The sequence below is a fragment of the Bubalus bubalis genome, chromosome X, assembly GCF_019923935.1.
Source record: "Bubalus bubalis isolate 160015118507 breed Murrah chromosome X, NDDB_SH_1, whole genome shotgun sequence".
Lineage (NCBI taxonomy): Eukaryota > Metazoa > Chordata > Mammalia > Artiodactyla > Bovidae > Bubalus > Bubalus bubalis.
In genome coordinates, this window is record NC_059181.1 from 23294711 (window position 1) to 23318886 (window position 24176).

General features: G+C 43.0%; 1 protein-coding gene across 2 annotated transcripts in view; it reads right to left on the minus strand.

Annotated features, from left to right (window-relative positions):
• The window catches only part of PCYT1B (phosphate cytidylyltransferase 1B, choline), a 148626-nt gene that overhangs the window by 105630 nt on the left and 18820 nt on the right, over nucleotides 1-24176 (minus strand). Inside the window, exon 1 of one of the 2 annotated variants that reach the window (XM_025276003.3) lies at nucleotides 16995-17284. The exons of the other annotated variant lie outside the window; for it this stretch is intronic. Coding sequence (XP_025131788.1) covers nucleotides 16995-17111 — 117 coding nt within the window. The 5' untranslated portion in view covers nucleotides 17112-17284. Of the gene's footprint in view, nucleotides 1-16994; nucleotides 17285-24176 lie in introns of those variants that run through there. 2 annotated transcript variants of the gene reach the window in all.

Sequence of the window (24176 nt, forward strand, 5' to 3'; positions counted from 1 at the left end):
TCCTCCAAAAATTTGCAATGGGAGCAACACTCCCAAATGTGTTCTATGAGGCCACCATCATCCTAATAACAAAACCAGACAGATTTCACAAAAAAATAAAATAAAAAGAGAATTACAGACCAATATCACTGATGAGCATAAGTGCAAAACTCCTCAACAAACGAATACTAGCAAACAGAATCCAAAAACACATTATAGGATTATATACAATGATAAAGTGAGATTTATCCCAGGAATGCAAGGATTCTTCAATATATACAAAATCAATATGGTATACCATATTAACATATTAAAGAATAAAAACCATATGATCACTCAATAGATGCAGAAAACACATTAGACAAAATTCAACACTCACTTCTGATTAAAAAAAAAAAACACTATTAAGTGGGGATACAGGGAACATACCTCAATATAATAAAAGTCATATACAACAAACCCACAGCAAACATCATTCTCAATAGTGAAAAACTGAAAGCATTTCCCCTAAGATCAGGAACAAGACAAGGATGTCCTCTCACCACTCTTATTCAACATAGTTTTGGAAGTCCTAGCCACAGCAATTAGAGAAGAAAATGAAATAAAAGGAACACAAATTGGAAAAGTAAAACTGTCTGCAAATGACATGATACTATACATAGAAAACCCTAAAGATGCTACCAGGAAACTATGAGAGCTAATCAATGAATTTGGTAAAGTTGCAGGATATAAAATTAATACACAGAAATCTCTTGCACCTTTATACACCAACAATGAAAGATCAGGAAGAGAAATTAAGGAAACAATCCCATTTACCATTGCAACAAAAAGAATAAAATACCTAGGAATAAACCTACCTAAAGATGCAAAAGACCTGTACTCAGAAAACTATTAAAACACTGATGAAAGAAATAAAAGATGACACAAACAGATACGCATTCTGAGATTAGGAGGGGTCTGAAAATAAATGTCTTAAAATCCGTATTGGCAGTTTTCTTACATTCAAACACCTCTGAAATGGAAGCGTGTCTTACAATTAAAGACATTTAGAATCTATAGTGACTATTTTCTGAGGAAGAGAAGAGGTAAGGAATGGAGAAGGAAATAATCCTTATAAAAAAAAAAAGAAATGCATAGATAGTATTAACAATAGAAAATAATCATCATTACTTAGGGATAACAATTCCATACCTCAAATCTATTTTTTCTTGGACAATTGAGCTTAAGGAGTTTACAATGAGTATCAATAATAATCTTGTATCTTACTCATCTCTATCTACTTCCCCAAAGGCTGTGAGGTAACTTTTATTTTAAAAAAAAAGTTTAAAATAATAGTGGAATAGGGGTGGAAACAGGGGTTTTGAAAAAAGGCCCAGGGTGAAATGAGCACACAGGAATGTCCATCACAGTCCTTTACATTTCAGAGAGCAGGGGCCACAAAAATGGCTTTAAGCTCCCAGCAGTCAAAGCAAAGAGGAACACAAAGTTAATATTGTTTTTAAGCAAAACCGAAAATAGATACTGGAGAGAAGTACAGCATTCCCTGATGCCAAGTTTTTATAGATATTCCTCCCTTGGTGCCTTTATAAGGGGCATATTGGGTGATGCCATAGCAACAGCAACATACCAAACGACAGTCCCACAATAAAGACAATCCTGTCTTTTATGTTTGTCTATGTAGCACCCTCCCTGCAAGGCAGAGTCCCTGAATCAAAAAGCATTTCTACCAGGAGCCGAACATGTAGTCTGAGAATGCAGTTCTCTCGCTCACTTGGATGGATCCAAGGGCAAAGATTTAAAACACAGAGACCACGGTTGTCTAACGAGGGATATGCAGAAGAATCTGCTAGAGAGCAGCACTTGTGCCTGGAAAAGGAAGGATTACTGACATCTAACAGTAAACTCCACATTTACCCTGGTGTCCTGTTTCTAAGGGGGGCCTGGGTCCCCTGGTATTTCCATGTACTTTAAGGTTACTGCAGTAAAATACAGTTCACCTGGGCCTACATGAGTGAATTTGTGGGTTATATTTTCTAGTTTTAACTAAACTAAAGCTCACAAGATCAGCAGGGGGCTTAAAACATTTCCCACAATGAAACAGTACAGCAAAGATACTGCTCTTGCATCTCGCATGTGTGCTCAGTCACTCAGTGGCTGCTGTCCAGTCACTGCATCCTGTCTGACTCTGCGACCCCATGGACTGTGGCACAGCGGGCTCCTCTGTCCACGGGATTTCCCAGGCAAGAGTACTGGAGTGGGCTGCATTTCCTCCTCCAGGGGATCGTCCCAACCCAGGGATCAAACCCGAGTCTCTTGTGTCATCTGCATTGGCGGGCAGATTCTTTACCACTGGCATCACCTGGGAAGCCCCAAAGATACTATAAACACAGACTAACACCAAAAAAAATGACCAAGCTGACCCTTCTACTCCTTTTAAAGATTTCTTTGATTGCACCACACAACATGTGGGATCTTAGTTCTTTGACCAGGAATCAAACCCATGCCCCCTGCACTGGAAGCACGAAACCTTAACCACTGGATGGCCAGGAAAGTCCCTAACTCTTCTAGTCCTTGTATAAGTTCTCTAGCAGCCACATTATCAGGTGTAAACACTGGTGGCCTCATTAGATTTGACAAGACAGCAGAATCAAAAATGATCGCAAAGAAGACTATTTGAAATATGTGCTATTAGCATTAAACTTCATCTGGAGCATATGATGTACATTAAGATGTTAGCTCATGATGGTATGAAGCTATTGTAATTACCATGATACTTAAAAATGAAGCATCCAGAACATGAAGACAAACCTCTGATTTTTTTCAGCAATATTTCAAGATATGATACTCAATCCTGTGCTTCACAAAATACTATTTCACATACAATGAATGTTTGGAAGCCTTTTTCGAGTTGCTACAATTCAATAGAGAAAAACCAAAAGTCTCATATCATTGCAAACACACCTGCTCTTCAAGTCACAGTAAAACTGGCTGCTCTAATGTGTAGAAAAAAATTGATGTCAAACTAAAATGCATTCCTTTGTCAGCAAATATATCTGGAAGACATATAGAAAACATTGCTGAAGACTGAAAGAAACAAGCATTAGAACAAATTATGCAGTGTGGGAGGTTTGCTATACAGTTGGATGGAAGTACAGATATTTCTAACATGTCTCAGCTTGAGGTATTTGCTAGATTCTATTTCAATAATAAAACACTTGTTTCTGAGCCACTAAAGATGTTCCAATGAAGAAAGGTTTTCCAAAGAAGACTGATTCTGCAAAGGGATGACATCTCTAATATATATATATATGGAAAAACTGTAAGTATAGCTGCCAATGAGGTGACTGCTTTGCTCACAGACCTTGGTCTCCCACCTTTTTGAGAAATATGTCTCTGTCTTCTTTCCATGGCCCCTCCTCTACAGACTTTTTAAATGTTGTTTCTCATGGTAACATCCTGGAAGATTGTAAAGTAGATTGATTTAACCAGATCTCATATATAGAGAGATAAGCAGATATAGAGAGGATTCGAACTGCTTTAATTACAGCTTTTCATTTTTCTTCCCTTTAAAAACCTGATAGGATGGCTCAGGGTACTTATTTTCTGCAATTTGTAGGATTATCCTGAGGCACCCTTGCTAGCTAGCAAATTCCATCCACTTCCTTCTGAGTCTAGAAACTGTAAGGCTAGGTCATTGTTAGAAAATGTATCTAGATTAGGCACCATGGATTTTAATTCACAGATTACCTGGCTAGGGCTGGACTGGTCCTAGAAATAAGGCAAGTTTACTTCAAGGGCTTACCTACATTCTCTTTGGGGCTGGGTATACTGCGGAGAAGGCGATGGCACCCCACTCCAGTACTCTTGCCTAGAAAATCCCATGGACGGAGGAGCCTGGTAGGCTGCAGTCCATGGGGTCGCGAAGAGTTGGACACGACTGAGTGACTTCACTTTCCCTTTTCACTTTCATGCATTGGAGAAGGAAATGGCAACCCACTCCAGTGCTCTTGCCTGGAGAATCCCAGGGACGGGGGAGCCTGGTGGGCTGCCATCTATGGGGTCGCACAGAGTCAGACACGACTGAAGCGACTTAGCAGCAGCAGCAGCAGCATACTGACTCTTGGAAGGACCAAGCACACTGAAGCCCTGTTAGCAGCCAAGAGCTGTAACTGTCAATAGATTCTGATACCATTCCCTAGAGTGTTGCCTAATAGATCACCAGAATTATTTAGAAATGGGAAATCTGTGGTAGCCTAAGTGTAAAGATAGTCTGATCACCATAATAGGGCATACTCTACCCCTATTATGATGATCAGATTATCTTTATACTTAGATTTAAAGAATAATATACGTACAGAAATATGCACATATCCTAAGGGTGCAGCTTAGTGAACTTTCACAAGCTGAATACACATAGCACCCAGATCAAGTAACCATCCACTGCCAGCCTCCATCCTGTGCTCCTTCCACTATCTCGACTTCTATTAATAACATCAGAGATTAGCTTGCCTACTTTTAAAATATTTAATAGAAATGGAATTGGGTAGTGTATAGTCTTTCATGTCTGGGCTTCTTTCATCCAATATTGAGTTTGTGAGATTCATCCCTGTTTTTGAGGGGGTTGTAGATTCTTTATCCTCATTGCTAGGTAGCATTACATTGTATGAATATGCTACAATTTATTTATTCTACTTCTGCTGGGCATTTGGGGAGTTTCCACTTTGGGGTTATTATGAATAATGCTGCTAAGAACATCATAATACTAGTCTTTGGTGGCCATATGTACAAATTTTCTAAGAGTAGAAGTGCTGGGTCAAATGCATTTATTTTGAATTTCTAAATTTACTATAGAGAGCTTAGACATCTGATCTGTTTCTACTCTTAGTCCCAAAAGCAGAAAATGTGACATGACAGAGCTAAATGTGGCTCTTCTCAAAGTGCATCCAAACACATCTTGTTTCTGAATCCCCTGGGAGCTGGAGCAGGTGGTTCTCGACTCATTTTCGTGGGAGAACAGTGTGTAGTGACAACAGGGGGCTTTAGAAGTCAAGACAAACCAAATTTTAAATCTCAGTTTTATCAGTTGGTGTTTGATCTTTGGGGAATTACTTAATGGTTGGTTTCCTTATTTATAATGTGGTGAGCAGTCATTTTTATTTCACAGGTCTGTAGCCCGGTTAAACAAGAGAATCCATATGAAGCACCTGCCACAGCACCTAACACAGTGAGCACCATAAACAGTTACTCCACTCCCCACGTGCTGGAGGAAAAGGAGTGAGACCTCTAGCCTTGAAACCACCATAGAACAATGACCTTATAACTAAACAATCTGGAGGTGCGATAGAATTTAGTATTATGTGACTATGCCTACAAACTCAGGCCACTAGAGATGAAGCACAGAAGCCTGTGAGTACCAGGGGCAAGCTTTCAACACCATTTGGTCGGCAATGGGCTGTACACCTCATTCATGATGTTTCTATTAACCTATTACTATTATTGTTGTTGCTATTTTTCTTAAGTGCCAGTTTAAGTAGCCTTCAGCATCCTTTCACATTGGCATGAATTGCTGAGTGGAACACAAAAACCACCAAGTCAAAGACTATGGTAGGAGGGAGGAGATGACATGGAAATCAGTTGTGCTCCGTGGGCTGGCCCCGTGTGGCCCCATGCAGTATTACACAGGCACACACTACCAGGGCTTGCTGCTTTATTTCCTAATCACTGTGTTTTCAAGTGTGCCTTCAAGATTGTTGAGTGCTAAACTGTCTCTTTTTCCCTGAGCAGGGTCAGCTTCCCCAGCCTCCCATACAACCCGGTTCACGCTGGGATAAAGAGAAAGGTAGGAATGTTAAGACAATAATGCTATGGTCTGAGACCAGCAATGCATAATCAGATTCTCACAAGGTAAAGGCTATTACCTGGGAGATCATCGGAAGAAAATAGGCCTAGCTTACAATGACTTAGTTTGTTCCTATATCACATCCTGCCTCCAGTGATGAGATAGAATAAGTCTTCCTAATTTCACAAAGGGGGCACTGAGAAGCTTACTGTGGGTACCAGCGAAAGATGCAGGAGTCATCACAGGACTATGGCCTGACCCACTGTTGGACTTGAACCCCAAACACGGTTCTTAGATGGGCAGCAGCAGTTGAAGAAGGCCCCTAGAGTTCAGTGCCATACTGTTGGCCTCGAAGAAAACCCAGTATTTTGAACTTCAGTATTATGAAATAGAGAAATTAGAAGGCTATTGTTCACATTAAAAAGAGATTCAACACAGGTTTCTTTGAAAATGACTAGAACATTCAACACACGATTCAGAACGCATCCCATCTTGCTGAAGAATAAAGCAGAAGACAACAAAAGTGGTTTGTACGACATTAATACAAAGTTTCAAAGTATTTTGTGAACATTTGTTATGCATACTTTTGACAATGTGTCTTGCCATAAGGTCATTCAACTTGTTTTTACTGTAAATGGATAAAACCAATGGGAGGTGAAGAGTGGGGTAGCCCTGATTGTTGATATGAGCATCGGGTCAAACAGCACACTGAGGTGAACCAAAGATCAGCTATCCAACTCATAGTGGATGATAGAATTGAGGTCCAGAGAGAAGTGATTTGCTTAAGCTCACACAATAATTAATTCAATGGCAGAGCGGATGTTAGAATCAGACTGTGGATTGCAGCAAGCAGAAACTAAGCTGCAGCCTCCTTATCCCGCCAGCATCCAGCCCTTTTGCTGTGGGCTAGTCTGGTACCCATGAGACTACAGATACGGCTCTGCCTTGATTTGGGGGGTTGGTCTGGAGCCCCAGAGGTCAAGAAACAGAAGGGTTTCCGCTCATTGATACCACATCTCATCAGGCATCACTCAGCCTTCCCACCTTCCCCCACCGCCCCAGCCACAGCCTGGAGGCCTATGGAGAGGAAACATTTTGGGGTTGGACAGACTTTCCAGGCTATCCCATAGTTACACTTCTGCACCTACCGAACCAAGTCACTATGACTTTGCTTCCACCTTCATAGAGAAAACAGAGGCTATCAAAGAAAGGAGGCTTTCAACTTTAAATTCCTTTTCCCCTTATAACTTATTCTTAACCAAAAACATCCTTACTAGCTTCTTCATCACCACAGTGGGAGAGATATCTCTTTACTGGAAGAATCAGAAGCCAATTCTTCCACTTGTGCACTGGATCCCAGCCTCTCCAGTCTAATATTCCCTTCATCAGTGTTCCCCATCACTTTCACCTTCTCCCACTGGCTGTTTCTCACTTATATTTAAGTGCAATTATTAACAATTTAAAAGAATGAACTGACCAGAAGCTTTTGCATCTTGAATGGAGAGAAGTATGGAAGGAACAAGAGAAGAGAAAAGCTAGCCTCTCTCAATCTTAAACCCTGATTTATTCACCGTTGGGTCCTATACATTCTATAAGTTTCTCCTCTTGGTCAAGCTTCTACTTCCCTAAATGCTCTTCAACCTATCTGGTCCCTGATTTCAACACGTCACTGAAACATCACCACTGATCTCTTCTTCCTATATCCAAAGGAGACTTTTGCTTATTATCTCATGTGATCTCTCTCTGTTGCATTGGGTTCTATTGGATATTACTTTCACAGAACTTATCCTGCCCTTGGCACCCTTGATCTCCCAGATATTTGAAATATCTGTCCTATTTTCGTGAACTTTCTTCTACTGGTTCTTTAAATGGTGTCCCTCAGCGTTCCATCCTGGGAAGATTCTGGGATAGAGTAGAGTAATTTAACCAGATTTCATGTAGAGACAGGCAGATATAAGGAGCTTTCTAATAGCTTTAATTATAGCTTTTCTATTTTACTCCTTTCAAGAACCTCATAGCATGGCTCAGGGTCAGTTGCTTTTCAGAACTACTCTGTAGTAGATTATACTGAGTCACTCTTGCTAGTTAACCATTTTCATCCACTTCTTTTAGCAGTCCAGAAACTGTCCAATTCATTGTCACTCCCATCGATTTCATGACCTCAATTTCACTTTCATCTCCTTCAAACTGAGGTCTCCCAGATCAACATCTTCAGCTCAGAACTCTGAGTTCCAAGACCAAACATTCACTAGACACCTTCAAATGGAAGTTCCCATGGTATCCCCAACATAACTCTCACAACCTGCTCTTCCTGGGTGCTCACATGACACCCATTCACTGCAGCCAGAAAACTGAGTAGTTTTGACACTGCCTCACCTTCAAACTCAGTTACAGATCCTAGGGCATTTATCTCCTTGTTGTTACTTAGTCACTCAGTCCTGTCCAACTCTTCTGCAACCCCATGACTGTAGCCTACCAGGCTCCTCTGGCCACAGGATTTCCCAGGCAAGAATACTGGCTGCAGTGGGTTGCCATTCCCTTCTCCAGGAGATCTTCCTGACTCAGGGACCGAACCCATATCTCCTGCATTGGCAGGCAGATTCTTTACCACTGAGCCACCAGGAAAACCCATTTACCTCAAGGTCTCCCATATGCATCCTTTCCCACTACCCCACCTCTAACTTCAAACTTATTAACTCTCATGTAGATTGCTACAATAGCCTAACAAAAAGGTGATTTTTTTCTGTTATGTGCTATGTGACATGAAATCTATTTGTCATTGTGGCTTCTCAGAGATCATCCTCCACAGGCCTAGGCAGGTATCCAAGTTCCCTCTAAAGCAATATGTGGCAAGTAAGCACTTGAAATTGGCTAGTCTGAACTGAAACGTGTTGTAAGTGTAATAGATACACAAGATTTCAGACTTGGTATGAAGAATATAAAGGGAGTTCCCTGGTGGTCCAGGGTTGGGATTCCATGCTTCCACTGCTGGGGGCCCAGGTTCGATCCCTGGTTGGGGAACTAGGATCCCACAAGCTGTGCAGTGCAGATATTATAATATCCCATTAATTATCTTTATAATGATTATATTTGAAATGGTAATATTAGACTTCCCTGGTGGCACAGTGGATAAACAATCTGCCTGGCAATGCAGGGGACACAGGTTCAATCCCTGGTCCAGGAACTAAAATCACATAAAGTGAAAGTGAAAGTCCCTCAGTTGTGTCTGACTTTTTGCGACTCCATGGACTATACAGTCCATGTAATTCTCTAGGCCAGAACACTGGAGTGGGTAGCCTTTCCCTTCTCCAGGGGATCTTCCCAACCCAGGAACTGAGTCCAGGTCTCCCACATTGCAGGCAGATTCTTTACCAGCTGAGCCACAAGGGAAGCCCCAAATCCCATAAACCGAGGGACTACTAAGCTGTGAGCCACAACTACTGAGCCCGTGCTCTGCAACAAGAGAAGTGACCACAATGAGAAGCTTGTGCATCGCAATGAAGAGTAGCCCCCGGTCACTGCAACTAGAGAAAGTCCACATGTAGCAACAAAGACCCAGCACAGCCAAAACGAAATAAAATAAAAACTCTTCTCACTAAAAAAAGAGGGATAGTAATATTTTATGTACCAATTAAATTCAATATTCTATTGAAATTAATTTCACCTTTTAAAATAACTTTTTAAATTGTGGCTACTAGAAAAATTTAAATTACATTGTATCGCCATTAGGCAGTGATACTCTAGCAGCTGGAGTATGCTACTCACAGTGAGGGCTGAAGATCCCCTAAAAAAAGACCAACCTTTCCATGTCCACAAACATCTTGGGACCACCAAGTGGCACCTTTTCTTCAAATGCAGGGACTTGTCTTAACTTGGGTATCAGGTTAATGGAGTACTCCCTGCTGGGAAGTACTTTTGCTCAATGGATGAAATATAGCTTAAAGTCTGTAGAAAGCCCAATATATTAAAACCAAACTTACAAAAAAAGCTCTCTTAAGGGATTTCAGTGTCCTGGCATGCTTCCATCCACCAAACTACTGCCTCCTGTTAAATGAAAACGATCTTCCAGGCTGTGGATTACTTGTTTCATTTCTCTCTATAGCACCTGGTGCGTTGTTGTGGGTGGAAATTTCTAAGCAGCTGGCTTACTGTGAATCGTGTTGGTCAGGGACTAAGGTTTCTCTTGGTTACCTTCTAAAGTCTTGTGTCAGTGAATCCTTTAAATCCCCCTCACTGCCTCATGCCATTTCCATTTCTATACGTTCAAACATCAAAATAAAACAAATATTTGATTTATATTAATTTCTTCCAAAAGGAGTTTTGTTGTTGTTCAGTCACTAAGTCACGTCTGACTCTGTGACCCCATTGACTGCAGCATGCCAGGCTTCCCTGTCCTTCACTATCTCCCAGAGTTTGCTCAAACTCATGTCCATTGAATCGGTGATGCCATCCAACCATCTCAAGAAAAGGAGTTTAGCATTAGGCAAATGGTGGGGTAGTGAAAGAATAAATGTAAAAGAATAGGAGAAACGAATTCATTGACCCCATGTTCAATATGCCTGACTATTATCAACCTGTAAGAAATGGATGTTGCATTTGAACTGAGACCAGCAGGAAGATGTCTAATAATAGCCTTGGGCAGAATTCCAGCCGACCACAGTAAATGCCCAAGGAAGCTCATGTTTGTTTATTTTCACTGACCTAGCACAATAAGTATCTCACTTTTAAAATGTATGCTGACTGAGTAGCTAAAGACATGGTGGGGCTCATAAAGGGAGCCGAGGATGTCTCTGGAAATCTGGTCATCTTTTCAAGCACTAGCTGGGGAGCGCCCTACATCCCAGCTGACATAATGCACCTTCTGCAAGACAGCAGTCTCTTGGCACTGCTCCACTGTGAAGTGAAGCCCAAAATGAACTCCTGCCAACGTGGCATATAGAACCAGCCCTTTTTTATTTCCAAGGCCTTCTCAGTTATCTGTGGAACATCCATGTTCATGGAACTGATTTTGCAGGCTAGAATTACAACTTCTCTGTAACAGCAGAATGCACTTCTAGAAGAACTTGACCAAGGTCGTTAACCAAAAGGAGACAGCTTTCAGGGTGACTGGGTCTAGTTGAAAAGAACTGACCAAAATCATGCAGCTAGTGGTAAATCTGGGCTTCCCTGGTGGCTCAGCCGGTAAAGAATCTGCCTGCAATGTAGGACACCTGGGTCGGGAACATTCCTGGAGAAGGGAATGGCAGCCCACTCCAGTATTCTTGCTTAGGAAATCCCATGGACAGAGACTATAGCCCATGGGATCACAAAGAGTCAGACAAGACACGACTGAGCGACTAACACTTCATTTTCCCTGGGCCCAGAGGATTTGCCAAGAGGCATTGACTGAGGGTTGGGGACCTAGGAGGACATAGTCCCTACACAGGAGGAGTCCCATCCCTCAGGGTTTGGGTCTCCAAAGAAGGCTGTTACACCCTATCCACGGCCACTTGGTTCCGCTTTTCGGCAGTCCACTTTGTAAGTCACATGGTATCAAGTTTAAGAAAGAAAATAGCAAAGAGTGAAAAATAAGTCAAGGACCAAGAATAAAGACTATAACAATAGAAAGAATTCTCAGAAACATCTCAAACCCGAGCCACCACAGTAAAAAAAATAAGGGTAGAAATAAGATTACATTCTTAAGGTGTGGGATAGGGTGGGAGGTGGGTGGGAGGTTCAAGAGGGAGGGGGCATATGTATATCTCTATGGCTGACTCATGTTGATGTATAGCAGAAACCAAGACAACAATTGTAAAACAATTATTCTCCAAATAAAAATAAATAAAAGATTACATTCCTAAGACATAAGCTCTATCATAAAACCTAGGTAATTTTCTATCTCTTTTCTAATTTCCTTATCAGTGTTATTTAATTCTGTTTATTCATCTTTCCTAGAATTTCTTCCAATGGAAAGAAAGGCAGGTGGAAAATCTACAGTTATACCTTCCAGAAACAGTTAGAACTGGACATGGAACAACAGGCTGGTTCCAAATAGGAAAAGGGGTACGTCAAGGCTGTATATTGTCACCCTGCTTATTTAACTTATATGCAGAGTACATCATGAGAAATGCTGGACTGGAAGAAGCACAAGCTGGAATCAAGATTGCCGGGAGAAATATCAATAACCTCAGATATGCAGCTGACACCACCCTTATGGCAGAAAGTGAAGAGGAACTAAAAAGCCTCTTGATGAAAGTGAAAGAGGAGAGTGAAAAAGTTGGCTTAAAGCTCAACATTCAGAAAACGAAGATCATGGCATCTGGTCCTATCACTTCATGGGAAATAGATGGGGAAACAGTGGAAACAGTGTCAGACTTTATTTTTTTGGGCTCCAAAATCACTGCAGATGGTGATTGCAGCCATGAAATTAAAAGATGCTTACTCCTTGGAAGGAAAGTTATGACCAACCTAGATAGCATATTGAAAAGCAGAGATATTACTTTGCCAACAAAGGTCCGTCTAGTCAAGGCTATGGTTTTTCCAGTGGTCATGTATGGATGTGAGAGTTGGACTGTGAAGAAAGCTGAGTGCTGAAGAATTGATGCTTTTGAACTGTGGTGTTGGAGAAGACTCTTGAGAGTCCCTTGGACTGCAAGGAGGTCCAACCAGTCCATCCTAAAGGAGATCAGTCCTGGGATTTCTTTGGAAGGACTCATGCTAAAGCTGAAACTCCAATACTTTGGCCATCTCATGCGAAGAGATGACTCATTTGAAAAGACCCTGATGCTGGGAGGGATTGGGGGCAGGACAAGAAGGGGACGACAGAGGGTGAGATGGCTGGATGGCATCACCGACTCGATGGACATGAGTTTGAGTGAACTCCGGGAGTTGGTGATGGACAGGGAGACCTGGCATGCTGTGATTCATGGGGTCGCAAAGAATCGGACACGACTGAGCGACTGAACTGAACTGAACCTTCCAGAAAAGTTCTCCCTTGAACATGATTCCATTGTATCTTCAATATCCTTATCAATTTGCTACTTACAAGGGTCTAAAGTTTAGATTACTTTAAAGTCCTATCTATGTATGCCAACTTTCCACTCCCTTTCCTTAAAGGGCTGTGCCAGGCTCTGTATTAGACACCAGGGATATAGTGAGGACAAAACAGGTTTCTACTCAACAATCCCCTGGCAAACATACTCGCTGTCAAGGAGTTACCCACTGTCTCCCTTCTGTCCCTACTGCACCTGGGAACACACCCCTTTGCCAGCTGTGTCCTTATCAATCTGTATATAACCAATCTGTTTGTGTGCCGGTCTCTTCCACAATCTAGATCTCTAGATTTCACAGTACCTCTAGTATCTCTAGATTCCAGAGTACCACAGGGCTCAGAGCTCAGCATGTAGTAGGTACTCAATCACTGTGGGCAGCATTAACCCGCATCACAATAAACAAACCTCACTATAAAGATTATATACTCAAACACAGGATTTCCCTGGTGGTCCTGCTGCTGCTAAGTCACTTCAGTCATGTCCGACTCTGTGTGACCCCATAGACGGCAGCCCACCAGGCTCCCCCGTCCCTGGGATTCTCCAGGCAAGAACACTGGAGTGGGTTGCCATTTCCTTCTCCAATGCATGAAAGTGAAAAGTGAAAGTGAAGTCGCTCAGTTGTGTCCGACTCCTCACAACCCCATGGACTGCAGCCTACCAGGCTCCTCCACGCATGGGATTTTACAGGCAAGAGTACTGGAGTGGGTTGCCATTGCCTTCTCCTCCCTGGTGGTCCAGTGGTTAAGAATTCGCCTTGCAATGGGGGGGACTCAGGTTTGATCCCTGGTTGGGAAACTAAGATACCACATCCATGGAGTCACCAAGGACTTAGGGACTAAACAAAAACAAAATCCTGTGGAGCAACTAAGCCCCTGTACCACAACTACTGAGCCTGCACACTCCAGAACCCATGTGCTGCAACTCGACAGTCTGTGTACTGTAATGAAATATCCTGCACACCACAGTAAGACCCAATGCAGCCAAATAAATAATTTTTTAAAATAATAATAATAACATATAGATAAATACATGTAGACAGAGATGCTTGTACATACCTTCTCAAGTGCCAGGCTCAATCACACACACAGTTCATTACAAAAAGGCCATTTTACACAATTGCTGAGATTTAAATAAAGTTTGTATCTATAGATGGTGACATTAAGTCACATTCTGGGACCTGCAATAAACCTTTATGGCCCTTTATTTACCCAGAAATGTCCTTTTCTGTATCTCTAGGTAAAGTTAGAGTGAGTTTGGGGAACCAGTATGTGCCTCAGCTAATACAATCACAACCACTCTGATAAATGCTACTCTCTTTTTGAAATAATGTTTTGTTATTGAGTCCTATTTCCTCTAAACTTTATGAATTCAAGTGTGTAACACGTCGGGGAAGGAGCCTGTCCTCTGAAGGGTTATCTTTCACGTCTTCCATGCACTTTCCAAAGCTAGTCAAGCAACTCAACAGTCAGACTCTGAGGAACCCACAATTGATCAGGGAAGACATGTTTGGGTACTGGGAGAAACACAGAATTTATATACTTTGAAATATGATGATATTAGCAAAGCTAAAGATCAATAGAAACCAGTAAAAAACATAAAAATGCTAATTTAATATTTTCACTTGCCACTCTCTTCAAACTTTGTTATTAAGTAGGTAATATATGCCTTTGCTATTAAGTGTAAACCTAAATTTAGAATATATCCCTACAATGCAAATTTTGCTGATAAAAGGTGCTTCCAAAACTTAATGCTGCTGCTGCTGCTGCTAAGTCGCTTCAGTCGTGTCCGACTCTGTGCGACCCCATGGACTGCAGCCTACCAGGCTTCTCCGTCCATGGGATTCTCCAGGCAAGAACACTGGAGTGGGTTGCCATTTCCTTCTCCAGTGCATGAAAGTGGAAAGTGAAAGTAAAGTCGCTCAGTCATGTCTGACTCTTAGCGACCCCATGGACTGCAGCCTACCAGGCTCCTCCGTCCATGGGATTTTCCGGGCAACAGTACTGGAGTGGGGTGCCATTGCCTTCTCCCTCCAAAACTTAATAACGGTTTACAAATTGGTAAATAGCCCCTATTTAAGCAGAGCCAATTTTTTATAGACCACAATAATGATGGACAACAGGGAAAATCTTTTATCAAAGTAATCACTTTCAGAGTTCAACTTCTGTACATCCTTCACATGCACGTGCACACACACACAGACACACATACAAGCCAGAACTGCCAAAAAGATAGGAGAAGAATGTACCTCACTTAGGGTGTGTCGGAGGAGAACTTCCACTTTGCAGGTAGAGTTCTGGGTTCAGATCCCAGCTCTACAGCCCTTCAAAGCAGTGTGACTTTGGGGAAGTTGCTTACTCTCTCTGAACCTCAGTTTCTTCATTTCTAAAATGGTGGGGAGGTGGAGGCGTAACACTGCCAGCTTTGCATGGATCTTGTGAGTTAACCTCCCAGATGAGCTGTCACAAGGGAAAGTGGAAAGTACTTGAACTTTCTTCCTTCCTTTGATTTCCTCTGCCCACCCTCTCAGGCAGAAGCAACCAAGGAGCAGAACAGCTAAAAGGCAGAAAAGGAAGGAAAAGAAGTGGGCACTGACACAAACCGGAACTGGATGCCCCCTCTTTCTCTCCTGCCCTTTACCTGTCAGGAAGGTGTGTGATTAGAATTTGAACATCGAGTATAATGTTTAAAAATACATATTCTGGGTGATCTTGTAACAAGTATTTAAGGGTCAGTTTGTTGTTCTTGTCGTTTTGCACACGCCTTAACCAAGACTTGTCTAGTGGTTCAAAGGAATCCCTTGGTAACAAACTTATTGGGATGGTTTGTATCCCATGAGAACACAGGTACTACATCATGTATACTGTTCTTAAGTAGCTTAAGTGCTGGGGAGCAGTTAGTAGTAAAGGGTCCTAAGAAAATAGATCTTAAAAAAAAAATAGAAACATAGTGAACAAAAGCCCACTATGCTCTAAGGTGACTTGTTTTCATGTTTTAGAAACTTGTCCTATCTCCCTCTGAACTCTTAGTAACCATTAACAAGTAAGTTACAGGATAGACTAGCCTTGGAATCTCATTTGGGAATCTCCTCATTTTGGGAGTTCACCAAAAATACTACATCACAAACTCCTTTTTGTTAAAAACAAAAAAAACAAAAACTCTTCCCAGGGTCAAACTCCACAACCAATCAAGATATTGCACTTTTAACACAGGGATGGGGGGGCTATCGCTAGAGAGAGGATAGCTCTAACTAGTCTGTCCCTTGGATCTGAGGGTTCTAAGAAAGGTCTCGCCAAGTTCACCAAGACTTCAGGCCACCCCAAAACCCACTACCCATTTGGTGCTTTTGATTGCTGGAGGATACACGCTGAGGCGGTTGAGAACCAGCCACCTTTCACGTTTACTTAAAGGAATCATGAGCAGTGGCAGAGAAGATGATGGAATTTGGGATACCATTCACTGAGATGCAAGGAAGCTTCTGAGTGCTGTTTCCACACTTTGATTATGAAAGGCATGCAGCCCCTTTCCAAGAAAATGTAGCTGTCCCCGGTTCCCACTACCCGAAGAGAAACCCTCAGCAGCACGCTCCGGAAATGTTCACAATTCATTTAAGATGCACATTATTTCTGAACACAATACTGAGGGACCCTTTCACTCATGTATTTTGAAATTTTCAAACGAACGGGTAAGTTTGGCTTCCATGTCGTTCTCGTTTTTCCAAAATTGACATTAGGCACCGAAATTAGTTGAGGACAGAATCATTCCTTAGCTAGAATTTAGAACTTAACAACGGACACTTCCCAAGCTTTGTGGAGAGGATACCATTTTAAAATTGTACCGTAGGAGCTTTATCTTTAGACGAGACTACACCTAAAAGAAGAAAAGCCCATCCCCTCCTCCCAAGGCACAAAAACAGCATAGCCCAAGCGCCCCGCTTCCTACCCAGCCAATACAATAATGCTTTGTAAGCTGAGAGCAGCGCCCGGTATAGAAGCTAAGTATAAACAGCTGAGAAGGATTAGGCGGTAGCTCCATTCTCATTTACATGAAAATCCTCTAAGCATTGCTTTCCTCACTGGCTGCGTGCGCAGAAGGAACTCTTTTGTGCCATAGCCACGCATACATTTGCATCCTTTGTCTTTACTTACCAGTCGAGGCTGTGGGCATGTGTGCTCTATTTCCTCCATGGTTTCTGAGGGAGGCTCATTGGAAAGGGATTTTGGGATACCTGTTTCTGACTCAGCATCAGTGGTAAGTACTGGCATGGCCAGTGAATGCTTCCTCCAGCTCTACACCCTCTGAGAGTCTCCTCCCAGGCAGCGAATGTTTTCTTTGTCACGTATTTTTCTCTTCCCCACCCATCCCCCTTCTTCATCCCTTCTGTCTTTTCCAGGGGGAAAGAGGTTACCCCCTAATCCCCCGCCCCTTTCCTCCTCCGAGAAACCAAAAGGCAAGGCCTCAGTTTATCACTATAACAACCAGACTGCACTGGAGCGGCGGGTGCGGGATACAGTACCTTATTTGCATGGAGCGCGCTGGTTGGCTACTGTCATCATAGTACCACTCCGCCGGGGAGCGGCCGGGCCCCATTGGCTGGCCGGCCGTGCCCACAGGGCCCGAACTTGCTGCTTTTGTTTCTTCTGTTTAATTCAGTTGCAAAGGTCTAGGACCATTCTGGGCCGGGGACCTCGGCTGCACAACCCAGATAAGGAAAAAACCGCGTCCTGAGATGCCCAGCACGCCTCGAGACAGAACATAGCAGATCTCCACTGAAAAAGGACCAAGTCCCTGACAGGAGTGTTTGATGTGCTGTAGTCAGAATTTTGCCAAATAGGAGTCACCCTGAAGACAAAGCCACTTTTGAGTCCAAACTCCTTGTGCCCACAATTGCCAGCTGGCCTCGGAGACGTATCAGGGCATTATTGCGAGCACCTGAGTTTTCACCCCCTTGACTGCACTGGCAGATCCCCTGAGGCACTGTAGCCCTGGCATTTACCCCTGGGGCTGCTCTGGGAGGAACTTTGAAGGAGGTAGATTGTCTTTGACAACCTGCCTCCCACTTCTGACTGCCCTCCACAATTGCTTCCTCCCTCAGCCACTCTCTCTCCCTCAACCTCCCCAGCTATTCTGAGTTTCCTCAAGGAGGTCTTGCTGTTGTCTGCCCTTCCATACACTCGTCCTTGCACCTTTCCTTTGCTCCCATTCCCTAGGCACCCTGCCCTCAGCCAAATGCTCATGGCAATCACAGAAACATCCCAGATGGGGGTGGTAAAGATGATGTGCCTTAAAGTCTAAATCGTCCAGGAATAACCACCACTTTAGGAAGACCTTCTGGAGACACACACCCAAAGGAAAGAACTTAATAAAGATCATGATATTGGAATTTGCTTGTGGTGCAATGGTTAGGACTCCTTGCTCTCACTGCCAAGGGCCGGGGTTCGATCCCTGGTCTGGGAGATAAAAATCCCACAAGCCCATAGGGTAAGGGGGAAAAAATCTTGGTAATTGCTAGCATTTATTAAGCACAAGCACAGTGCTAGGTACTTTACCTAGATCTTGTTTAATCTTCATAACAACCCAAAGAGGTCGATCTTATTATTATCCCCATTTTACTGGTGACAAAACTGAAATTTAGAGTAACTGTTCAGGGCCTCAAACTCACAAGCAGGAAAACTGGGATTGGAAGGATGCAGGGGTGGGAAGGTGGAAGGACGCAGCAGGTGTACTGGTAGGAAAAATATCTAGGTAGAAATCCTTGGGCTTCTAAATCTTTCATTTTAATCGATAGTAGTATGGCAACCCACTCCAGTGTTCTTGCCTGGAGAATCCCAATGACGGGGGAGCCTGGTGGGCTGCCGTCTCTGGGGTCGCACAGAGTCAGACACAACTGAAGCGACTTAGCAGCAGCAGCAGTGGTTTTCATCCAAGTATGGTCAAGGACCAGCAGCACCAACTTCAGCATCACCTGAGAATTTGTTGGAAGTGTAAATTATTGGTCCCTCAAGACCTGGTTCAGTAGGTCTGGCTGGGACCAAAATTTGCATTTCTAACAAGATCGTAGGTGATGCTGATGCTGCAGGTTCATGGGCCATACCTAGAGAACCAGTAGTCCAAAGGATGGGATAAGAATACCTGCCCTGCCTCCTTCATAGAGTTGGGGAGAGCAAATAAGATATCACGTGAAAACACTTTGTGAATTAGAATGTTCTATAGTAATGTAATGCGGCATTATTATTATGTTTTTAATCACTCTTCAAATTAGCAAAGAGAGCTAGCCTTACAAGAAAAACAAAATGGATTCTGCAGGAGATATTTATAGTCTGGTAGTTATAGATCCTGCAAATCAGAGTGACATCACTTGGCATTGCTAGACTTAAGAGAACTTCAGTGATGCAGGAATTCTGGTGATACTTGGGTCATCTGAAAAAGGGCATTCCTACCTTATCTGCCCGCCTCAGTTCAGTTTAGTTCAGTCACTCAGTCGTGTCCGACTCTTTGCGACCCCATGAATCGCAGCACGCCAGGCCTCCTGTCCATCACCAGCTCCCGGAGTTCACTCAAACTCATGTCCATCGAGTCGGTGATGCCATCCAGCCATCTCATCCTCTGTCGTCCCCTTCTCCTCCTGCCCCCAATCCCTCCCAGCATCAGGGTCTTTTCCAATGAGTCCACTCTTCGCATGAGGTGGCCAAAGTATTGGAGTTTCAGCTTTAGCATCAGTCCTTCCAAAGAACACCCAGGACTGATCTCCTTTAGGATGGATTGGTTGGATCTCCTAGCAGCACAAAATACCTCAAGCTGCAAGTTTGGCTCTACCAACCCTTTTTACTTGAAAGGGCCAACCCCTGCAATACATTTAGAAGTCTCTTTCCCACCTATACTAGGTGATATGGGAAGGAGATTGTCCGTTCAGTCTTGATACTTTCATTGCCTCGCAGTAGTGGCTCTCCTAAAGAGCAGTGCCACAGCCCTGGGAACTTGTCAGAAATTCTTGGGCCCCACCCCAGACCTACCGAGTCAGAAACTCAGGTGGTAGAGGCCAGGAATCTGAGTTTTAATGAATCCTCTGGGTTTTGGAGGCATTCTGCCACACCCTAAAGTTTAAGAACCACTGCCTAAAGCCACAAGATCCACTGAAAATCACCTAGCCCCCAAACCCTCACTGTGCTCCAGGCCACTGAGCTCCCAGCTTGGTTTGTAATTGGTCCTCTAATTCCCCCTTCAGAGTGGGAGGCTCACCTGTGCCCATTTAGTAGAGTCTTGGTGACTAGTGGAGTCCCTGTGAACCCCTCTTACCCCAGAGCTTAGACCGTGTGGTTATCCCCCACCTTTTTGGTTGTCAGAGTGGGCAGATACCCTCTTCTTCCCCTCTTCATTCTCCCCTGCCACATCAAAACAAGATGCTGCCTCTGCTTAAAATGTCTTCACTGTGTCACCCAAGTCAGACCTTTAGCTAATAGTGCCACTATGTGCTAGATCCAAGTCGAACCTGACACATTATCAGCCTAAGTCCCTGAACCTCAAAATTTGGACCTCTACCTGCTGTGACTGTCAGCTCTATAACTAACTCCATTCCCACTAATCCTACCCCAGCCTGTCTTGGCTCCTCATGCTCCTCTTTCCACAGCCCAGTAGTTGAAGCTCACAGATCTAATGAGAAATAAACTCAGGCACTGGTCTGAGAGGGGCCTTTACCAGATTCACCCACTCTGGGGGGTCAGTCTTGGCTGCTATTGCAACCTGATTCAGGAACTTCTTAATAATACCTGAATGGGTTATTGTAACTTCAGGCTTTGTGATGCTATTAGGATGATTAAGAATGACCAGTTAATTACATAATATAGAATTAAGTATTTCATAATCCTTTGGTGCAGGGGTCCCCAACCTGTGGGATCTGATGCCTGATGATGTGAGATGGAGCTGATGTAATAGAAATAAAGTACAAAATAAATGTGATTTGCTTGAATCACTCCAAAACCATTCCTCCCACCCGACCATGGAAAAATTGTCTTCCATGAACCTGGTCCCTGGTGCCAAAAAGGTTGGGGACCACTGCTCTAGGGGATATATGGGAGGATGACTATAAAGGGATAGCAGGAGGAAGGTTACTGGGGTTATGGAATTGTTCTGTATCCTGATTATAATAACAGTTACACAAATCTATACACAATGTTAACACTGTTTAAAAACATAAAACTCCATGGATGACATTGGTCAGTACATGCTACATACTTCAGAGAGTTCATACCCTTTGGCCCCAGAACTTTCCCTTGGGAATTTATCCCCAAAGAAATAATCAGAAGCTCATAAATAGTTTCAAAGATGTTAATGCTGACTTATTTACAAAAGGCAAAAAAAAAAAAAAGTGATACAATTTACAGCAATAGGAAAAAGTTAAAAATAAAATACATACATATGTTATTATACATGCATTAAGAATCATGTTTTGAAGAAAAACTAATGCTAGGGGAACGTGTAAAGATTGTGTCAGATGAGAAAATCAGGTCACAACATATGATTCTGGAAATAACCCCAATTTTGCGATATGTATTAATACATCCTAGGATAAAGCACTGGAGGGAAATAGATCACGATATTAAGATGGAATTATGGGGGGTTTGGGCTTCTGTTTTACATTTTCCTGCCTATAACAGTTGGTGGGGGGCGGAAATTAACATTATTACCCTTTCTCCCAAAAGGGATCAAGAGCCAGATACGGGGCACGCAGAGGTTAGCACACGAACAAACAGAAAGGTGCAGGGAGTCTGTGAAGAAACAAAGTTGCAAGTCAAGAGCGATGCTGGGGAGTCCTATCAGCAGTTAGCCGAAGCAAAGGGAGTGTGTTGGAGGCAGGGTGTTCAGAAAATCCCCAGGGAACTTTCGGGGACTGGGCTCTTGCATCTTGCAACCTTGCATCTTGTATCTTCGTGAGAACTTGTTAGATTAGCGCTGCCCCTCCCGAGCACCACCATCTTTTCCGGCTACCATTTATCAAGCGCCTCTTATGCTCTTAGCACTATGCTAGGTACTTAGCGTGGGCTACTTGTAACCCCCTCAACATCTGATCAGGTGAGGAAACCGTCATAGGGACCTTCGCTTCAGTAGGAAGAGACCTAAGTATGACATCATTCTTCCCGCAAGCGCTCACTTCAACATCGCATTGCTGGAAATACTCTTCCCAAAGATCTGCAGGGAAAAACTAAAATAATCTGTTCGGACCAGAAACTGTCCGATCTTGGCCTGATGCCTGAGGCCTTCCCTTTGTTGTCAATGGGCAGCCAGCACCTGCATCTCTGCTGAGGGAATTATCTGGCCGTCGAAAGCCCCACCTTCAGCCTCCCCGAAGGTAACCTTTCGAGGCTGAAGGGCCAGAAAAGGAACCACCCACACCCCCAAGAGCTCTCAGCCAATGACTGAGAGGACTCAGTGTATAAACACCCTACTGCTAAGATCCCCGGGAGGAGGAAATGGCAACCCACTCCTGTATTCTTGCCTGGGAAATCCCGTGGACAGAGGAGCCTGGCGGGCTACAGTCCATGGGGTCGCGAAGAGTCAGACAGGACTGAGAGACTAAGCACGCACCCACACAGTCAGTTCTCAAGTGGGATAATTGAGTCTACACTGTTCTACACTGACTGCCAGGGTTCCCCAGGGGGATTAAGTTCAACTTCCCACGGTGGTAGCTGCTTGACATAGGCCGTAAATTGTACTGGTTGTCTTCCTTTCCTTGGCTCCCTTGCCCACACTCCTGTGGATGTTGCCCAGATTCACCTCCCCATTTAACTACTTGAACTTGAATTCTCGTCTCAGGGTCTGCTTCTAAAGGATCTACAACTAATACCATTTCAGAGTCCCATCATAAAGTTCTAACATGATGTATTTCTTATGGCAAATACCTTTCATATCCTCATCACATGTGGATAAAAATGAGTCTTAACAACGTATGCCTATTTTTTAAAAACCAGGCATTACATTTAAGCTTGCTCTTCTTTAAAAATACCTTTCCCTTTTCCTCCATCTTTAATCCAGTCATGCTCCTATGAATTTTATATTCATTGTACACAAAAGTTAAGTCAACCATACTGAAAATTTTAAAAGTTTGTGTGTCCCTATATACATTATACTGCCTTTCAGGGTGAGGGGGTGGGGATGGGTGATGTGCCTCAAGCCTTTCAGGATCTTATTTCCTAGACCAGGGATTAAAACCGGGCCTTCAGCAGTGAAAGCGTCAAGTCCTAACCACTGGACCACCAGGGAATTCCCTATAGTGATCTTAATATTTATAAAGAAGGCCATATGTGAAAACTTCCTTCATTCCAAATCCTCCCCCACCCCTTACCAGCATTCCTGAGTTCACTATTTCTTCCTCTTTTCCTTTACCCTTCATTTTCTTCATCTTCTCAGATTTACTTTAGATAAGGTATATGACTACAAGGAAAGGACATGGAAAGAACCAGTTCACAGAACTTAAGCTTTCCCAGAAACCACTGTGACCATCTATGGAATTTTGTGACTTTCATGGCTCTATATTGAATCAGTTCCCCAGTTTTCTACATGTAGCTGACAGTTTGGACCTAAAATCTGATGTAGCCCAGAAAAAAAAAAAAGTTCACCATCTAAGTAATGAAACTCAGGAGTTACTCCTTTTCACTCACTTCAGGGAAACTGTGGTGATAAAAGTTTTGGGTAAAGCCTTTCACCCCTCACTTGTTTCTTTTACACAGTGAATTCTATCATCTGGGACTGACAAGTTTTAATACTGAAAATTTTCAAATGAGCAAACAGATTCAGAGAGGTTAAGTAACTTGAGCAAGGTCATAGAGTAAGTGGCAGAAGTATACTTGAGTCCAGGTCCTCCTGAAGCAAAGTTCAACTCTCTTTTCTACCAGATTACACTGCCTTACTTAGATTTGTTAACAAGGTCGCTGAGCTAACTCATGCATATCTCATCACCCCAAATAACCTCTCCACCTCTTTTCTATTGAATCCATGTAACATGAAGCACTCTTCACTTGTATTCATTCAGTTCATTTCCTAACTCTGAAACCATGGACCTGGACTCATTGTAGGGGCTCAAGTTTACAGAAGCATTGCCCAATTCACCAGTGGGTCAAGAGGGAGGTTGATACAGGCCATTAGGTGAAAAAATAATGATGGGACAGAAAAAGCAGTAAGTTTCAAAACTTTTTGTTTGAAAAACAAACTCAAGAAGATAGAAAGTGCTTTATTTTATTCTTGACGTGGATTTTCTTCTTTTTCCAGCTTCTAGAATAACCAGAAAAGAATTATCCTCATTTATTTGACCAGAATTTACTGAGTCTGTTATGCAG